The 7444-nt window shown below is 35.7% G+C and overlaps 1 protein-coding gene across 2 annotated transcripts in view; it reads left to right on the top strand.

The window, feature by feature from the left end:
• The first annotated feature begins 966 nt into the window (after nucleotides 1–966).
• The window catches only part of CTNNA3 (catenin alpha 3), a 555174-nt gene continuing 548696 nt past the window's right edge, over nucleotides 967–7444 (top strand). Inside the window, exon 1 of one of the 2 annotated variants that reach the window (XM_075505306.1) lies at nucleotides 967–1073. In XM_075505306.1, coding sequence (XP_075361421.1) covers nucleotides 972–1073 — 102 coding nt within the window. In that variant the 5' untranslated portion in view covers nucleotides 967–971. The remainder of the gene's footprint in view (nucleotides 1074–7444) is intronic. The other variant, XM_075505308.1, reaches the window with a different exon arrangement.

Genomic DNA, 7444 nt, shown 5'->3' with positions numbered 1-7444 from the left:
CAACGGTTGTAATAAGTCCTGTTTAAAAAGGACAGATATCCATTATTTGTGTGTTTGAAGTCTTTATTGGCTCAAAAGGCTTTGCTGAGCTATGTTTTATGGGAAGTTAAGTTACGGGAAAATTTAAAATGTCTTTTATTTTGGGACAATAATCAGTTGCATTCCTACTAAAGCACAGTTATAATTCTTTGTTGGCACACACACATTTCACTGTGGCTAAAGGCCTGAACCACTGCCCAGTGAACTCAGTGAAAACCCTTAAATTAACATCAGTGGACTTTGGATCAAGGTCCTAATGAATGATTTATTCACTTTAAAGACCTTACTTAGCTTTACTTCCATCTTATTGACTTCAGTAATAGGCTCTCTTGACTTAATCTGTCTTGACACTTAGAAAATATTTGTTATTACAGGGTGTAAAATAACTAAATATTTCACTTTCTCCTGCTATATTAAATGCCAGGACTTGTAAGGGCTGCTGTATATATTTTTGTGCTTAAAGTGTTTATTATGACCACTGTAATTTGGCACATGAAATAAGATACAGGTATTGTGCACATAGCATTAATGTTTTTGTTTTGTGATAAATTCAATAATGTAATACATATTTTTGCTTTAAAGCTCCCTTTTATTGACTACTAGAGAACTTATATTCAAAGGTCTTCCAGTGCAATAATCCTTGTGTATATTTTAATATATGGTCAATTTAGAAATCTGGAAGAGAAGACAAGGAATTATATGTACTTTAAATCTATTATTTTACAGTTTATGCAAGTATCTGCATATTTTTTTCACAATTTAGAAATGAAGAATCAGAAAAATTAATTTTATCTCTTGAAATCCTAAGCCTGTTATGGAACCAAGTCTGTACTCCCATAGGCAGTCTCTGGGCTCTGATAGAGGGCAATGAGACTTGCAGTCATGGCTAATAATTGCTTATTGAATTTTTTTTTGTTTTGTACCTAGGTGAAATGTCAACAACAGTGCCAAGCATTAAACTGAAAGTTGATCCTCGGGATCTGCACATCCAGACATTTACAGTGGAGAAATTATTGGAACCATTGATAATTCAGGTATTTTAGTATTACAGAAAATAAATTGGATAACCATAGAGGGAAGGGAATAAGGCTGAAGAACTTTGGCTAAGGACACTATTATGAAAGGCATACCCACAGCTCTTCTGTACTTGTAGTTTACTCTGGCTCAGAAACTGTCCAGGGGGATCTGTCTTCTTCCAGATTTGGTTGTTCATCTAATCACTTCCATTTTTGCAAATGCTACACAGTATATCATAGCAAGTGTTGCATGTTCTAGCTAGTCTCTTGTACAGTATTATTTAGTGGATGTTTAATTGCAAACGGATTTCCAACACATGAAAAGTTTCATATTGTAAGTAGTGGACACAGTGGAAACGAAGAGCCTTGAAATCTGTAGGTGAGTTTCTTTATCTGAATTTTGAAAAGAATTGCATTCTGTTGCATTTTAGAAGAGACGCCCTAAGAACAGTGCAATTGTTGCATATTGGATAAACCTATTTTAGTACTTTTCCTTCCAACTAAAGAAAACTTGGACTTAGGGATTTTAAAAAATGCTTTCAGGTTTGTTGATAAAACTTTCTTTTCAGGAGCAGCAATTTTACTGCATATTCCAGTTCTATTTCAAGTATTCACTGGTTAAATATGCAGTGCTTAGTGCGTTAAAGATTCTCTCATTATGTCTATATTTGGCATGGATTAGAAATGTCTTTTTTAATACAATGGAAAGGACCCACTTAAAGATCTGGCCTCATTTGCAAATAATGTGTATAACTAAGAAAGTGTTAAAAGACCTCTGTAGCAATATGTTACAGGGTAAAGAACACAAAGGACATCTTCTATTTTGAAACTCAAGCTATTTTGAATTTTCTCTTCATTGTACTTAGAACAAAGATGTTGGAGTACCTGCATTTAATTAGTCAATTACACATAGCACAGAGATGCCACTGTCCTTCAGCATTGCCAAGATGATGTAGATCAAACTACTTGTCACAGCTGTACACTGCTTATTTAGTATTCTTTTCCTGGTGCCTGAGGTTATGTTTATGTGGCAGTCACTGCTCTGGCTGCAGTTTGTGTAGGTACAGAAAGGTGTGACTTCATTCAGGATTTTCTTTCACTTGCTAATGTACAAAGGATACTTTGTTGTTTTTCAGGTTGTGAAGATGGTCAGGTATAATGGCTATGAAGTAGTTCCAGCAGTTGCATGATTAAGATCTTTCCAAGCTCTTTGAGTAATGCCTCTTACAAGACAATAACTTTTTGTTAAATAGGTTGTGTTAACAATCAACAAACAAAATTGATACTGGGACGATGACCTTTGGTAAAGAGAGCAAAGCCAGATTGAATACTGTACTCTGGCTGTTACTCTGTTTATATACATGTAAGAATTGGGGGTGTACGGCTTATTAAAAAGAGGTAAGGATATATCTACCAAGTTTTCTATTTTTTCCATTTTTTCAACTTGCAACTTTTATATTTTTAAAAAAGAGATAAATAAAATCGTTTTAAATAAGACTGAAACAATTATTATTGTACTTGGACAGATAGTAAAGGAAAAAATATTTGTTCATGTACAACTCATGGGCTTCATTTGACTGCACTCAGCCACTTAGGTACATGGTAAATTTTGTTATTCCAGGAATGCACTTCTTTTCACACGCACTGCTCTGATGACATCTTTCCTTCTTTGTCCTGGGAACCAGTCCTTTGCATGCTGTTTTCCTGGGCTTGCCAAAGGGTGGTGTCCAGATACAGGGGAACAGTCAGATTATAATTAAAGAGGCAGCACATAATGATTGGAAGGAAGAAGAATACAGAGAGGAAAGATGAGGACAGTAAAATGATGAGTATGTTTGGTGTGATGGTTATTATGTTTATTTGGACTTTCACGGTGGAAAAGTCCTTTATTTATTCCAGAAGTGCTGTATGTGCTCTAAAAGTTAGGAAAAGCGAAGAGGTGCTGATCATGTTTTATAACAGTTCTAGGAAAAGTTGTTTTTAAAAATCAGTTCATTCATTGAAATAATTTTCTCTTTAACAAATAAAATGGTATTTTCCCCATTTAAAACTTTTGCCTCTCCCTAACTCATCCAGTTTCTTTTATTTATTTTTCATTATCATCTTTGAAATGTCTTCTCTTATTTTTGACTTGATCTTTTCCTCCCTTACTCATTTGTCCCTTCTGGAAGATTCTTTTCTTCAGAAAGTAACCTTTTCTTTTTATCATTACTTCATTTCCAGCTGTTATTAACTGAGCTGCCTATCACTCATTTTGTCTGCCTTTATTTATTTATTTTTGCCTGGGTGTGATTGAAGGTGTATAAAACCTCAGTTAACAGTTCAGTGGTTTGTGGGAAGTCGTCAAGCTGGAGCATCATATGTGGATGGATTATAAAATTAGTTTCAGAGTAGTAGGAACAGATGTCTTGATAGACTGCATTTTAATACCTTCTCTTGTATACCTGCAGGTCAGACTGTGCTCAGGCAGCTGCAACACTGTGGGTATTTTTAGAGGAGATGAAGAAATGTAAATTTTGGCCCGAGTTTTGCAGGATCAAAGAAACCTGACAAAACAAAGAAATACAGGTCCAGAACAAAACAAAGAAACTATCTAATTACTATTTTTTTTAAAAGCTCTTCTCAAGCATCTTTAAAAAGCTTGACGTCTGTTAAAAATGGAAATGCTTTGGTTCAAAGAGAATATGATTTTGGCTGTCTTTTCCCCCTCTCAACCTTAATGCTTTGTTTGTTTCATAACAGAACTGTGGAAGGGAAACTTGCATTCTGAGTGGGAAGGAGGCAGAAAAAATGTTGAAATGCAAAAGCAGGGATTAAAACTAATAGTCAATGAAGGATGATTGAGATGCTGGAAAGGCAATAAATGAAAACTGATCTACGATTAGAAAGAGAATCAGACCCGTCACAGAAAATATTGAATAGTATTATGCTCTGGCCTGATTCACTTAGCAGCTGCTGCCTTGAACATAGTTTACTTTGAGATTTATGTTCTAATTTATTTATTTAATAGTCTTGTAATGCTCTGGTAGGAAAGAGGCAGTGGAAGTGTTTGAGCTTCTCTGAAGTCTGTCCTAGCCAGTTATGCTGTTAGACCAATCATTAGGTTAACAGCATAAATATGGGAGAAAATGAAGGCAAAATCAGCCTGTGTAGAAGTAACTTTGCAAATGACTGCTAGATTCTCGCTCTTCCCTGCAATCTGCAACTGGCAGCATTGATCACTTTGAAACTGTGAAAACAGTATGACACATTGTTTTGTATAAAACCCTCTCCGACTTGGCAAGTTCTCCATTCTTGGAATAAAGCAATGCCCCTAAATTACAATGTTTGGGGGATTGCAGGGGCAGCAGTCTCACTGCATTTCCCTCTTTACATCCCAAACAGTGGCCTGATCCAGGGTGGTAAGTTCAAATACTGCTGTGCAGGGCTCTGCAGAGATAGAAACTCCTATGTTGGAAGTGGCATAACTGCATTAGTGTGACTCTGTGTCCAACCTTATAAACTCTACTCCCATGGGGATGTACTACTGTCTAATTTCTGCTTTCCACCCTGGAAAGCACTCTGTTTTCTACGTATTGCAGAAAAGTTTCTTTAATCCTATCCAATTGCTCCCTCACCAGAAGGGGTTCTCTCTGTTTGTGGCCTTTATTTGATTTTATTCCAGGTGCTTTGAGGACATTAGTTTTGAAAGGAAGGCTTTTAGGTGAAGTTCTCTATCAATGCATCTGGCATGTTAAAAATGATAGTTGTCAAAATTGACATCATTCAGCTGACAGCTGCCTTGACGTAAATTTGGTACATGCTCAGACAAACAATCTTTCTTTAATTCTGGGCTTTTATTAGAGAAGCACTCTGTCGTGGAGCAATTAGTGTGAAGCAATCAGTAGGTCATAAAGCATTTTCAATCGCATAGCTGATGTCTAATATTTGTCATGCTTGTGCAAAATATAACAATTAATGTAATGGAAAATATCCTCTTGTTTTATCTCATCCTCAGAGACTGAAGTCTGTTTAATCTCTTTGCTATACTATGTAATGACTACAGCTATGGCTAGGTATAAATTTGCTTCTGTAGTAAACTATTATAAGACTTTTTTCCTTTTGAATTTACGTACAAGTAAAAGTTTTGAAAGATATGACTTGATGAGATTAATCTAGCTTCATTAATTCATGCAGGAAACACTTCATAACCGCCTTTGCTCTGCAATCATTGCAAGTTTTATAAGCTGTACATTTGCTACATTTTGGATATTGTATATAAAGCTCTCTCTATATATTTGTGTACACACACACACACTCTTAGTATATGTGTTATGTGTGTGTATGTATACATAAGCAAATATTGGTAAGAGCTTTTCCTTGCCAAACCTCATCTTCCATCTCTTTATATTTTATACATACATAGGAACTAAGGAAAGTTTATGGCTGCAAGAGGTAGGTAAGTTTTACAGAATATGTAGAAACCATGTATTTTAGAGTCCCTTGCATCACTGACAAAAAATAGGCAAGTTGAAAGGCAGTTATTCTCACCTGTCATCCACACTGACAAAAGTTTGCTTACACAGAAAACATACACTGGTGGTTTTGCACACTGAAAGTGATTAACCAGTATTTATTTGTTTGGGCAATACTTTGTTAATCCTCAAACATCTGACTCAGATTTGAAACAGTGAGCAGGGAGTTCTGCTGTTGTCATTAAATCACTGAGTTCATGTCTTGCATTTTCAAATGTCTAGGGATTGCAGTTACACTGACCTAAATTTTAAACAAAAAAGCATGTTTTGTGATTGATGCTTTAAAATATTTTTATATTAATATCAAAGATGAACCAAATCTTTTGATACTCAAGGTACAAAGACATTGTTTCCTTAACTACTGCAATATTAAAAGATTGTCTGTAAAGGCTGGCAGGAACTGAATATAGCATTGGAAGAACTGCTGTACAGTTCCTTCGGAATTCAGTATTTGGGATAACCATGACAAAAAATCCCACCCTTTCAGCCTAATAAATAATGGCAGTAACAGGCAACAACAACATGATTCAGCTTTGCAGCTGTGGTGGCATATGGGCTTGAAAATCTCACTTAAAAAAACCTTGTGCCTCTAGCACAATGCTGTTGCTCCTCCCAGAGATACAAAATAACCTCTTGACAATGATTTCCATTGATTGCTGGGAGACATGCTGTATATGGCAATAAGAAGGTGTTAATAACTGGGAAAGGCAACCAGGTATGAGCAGGATTAATGGGGATATGTCTGTCTTTTTTCTTATAATGATATCATTTTTGACTGTGTATTCTGCCACTACAGTACAAGCTGTGTTCACAATGGATCAAAAGGGCACACTATATTAGCTACTGTGTAGTTCAATTATTTCTGTGTAGGATCTGCATGAACTTTTTGCATTCAACATTGGGATACTATGTTAGAGAATTCAGAATAGTTTTTCTGTATTCCTTAATCTCCATGAGCCAAGAACTACCTATCAAATTTTAACTTGTATTTGAGATCAGAAGCTGCCTCTGATATTTCCTGACAGTGATGCTGAAGATGAAGGGTCTTACAGTCAAGAGTTTTCACTTGCAGTAATGATGATTTTTTCGTATTTTTCCATTTGTTTTGTCTCCTTTCCTCCTCCTCCAAAACATTTGAATGAACAGTACATAGAATAGTATTTACCTAAAAAGAAGACTACAGTAAAAATCCGAGAAATAGAATATATTACTTTCTGGGAATGGTGATTAAATAGTTAAGACATTTTAAAAATGTCTTTTACTTGACAGGTTTTTGGGGCAGCTTCAAATTTTTTACAATGTTTTGTGCCTTTCTTGTTGGAAGTATCAGACTATAATATCTTTAACTCTTAAAAACATGATCATTGAAACTGCATTAAATGCTCTAGAAATAATGTTATAGGGTTTGTAAAAATAAGATTCTTATTCCCACTGCATTCTCTACCAGCTGGCTGATTTATGTGCAATGAATAATTTCATTTACTTTCTTTGAGCCACAGTCAGAAAAATACCCAAGCCCTCTTTAACAATCCGAGCCAGAGATTTATGTTGCTGTCTCCCTTGTGACATGCCAAAGCAGTCAATGTCAAGAGGCTGGTCTTCCTTTTTCACCCCAAATTCCACATGAATGGTGTAGGGGTCAGTGCTTTTTTCTTTCAAAGATATGTCTATAGAAATGCTTCCTGGATGATGTTTGTCAGTTACTTTTAGAAGTACTGATTTATGAAAAGCATGAAAGTGTGTGAATTCATGAACAAGATTTAAAGGTGAGCTAGGGCACAGCTAGCACACTTCTCATTATATACCTGTGAATGGAGCCCTTTTCCATAGACCAGCTCAAACCGCAAGCTTGTACTGCAGCCATTAGCTAAGTTT

This window comes from Mycteria americana, chromosome 6, assembly GCF_035582795.1.
Source record: "Mycteria americana isolate JAX WOST 10 ecotype Jacksonville Zoo and Gardens chromosome 6, USCA_MyAme_1.0, whole genome shotgun sequence".
Classification (NCBI taxonomy): Eukaryota; Metazoa; Chordata; class Aves; order Ciconiiformes; family Ciconiidae; genus Mycteria; species Mycteria americana.
The sequence above is the reverse complement of the archived record's forward strand: the minus strand, read 5'-3'. Positions and strand labels throughout refer to the sequence as shown.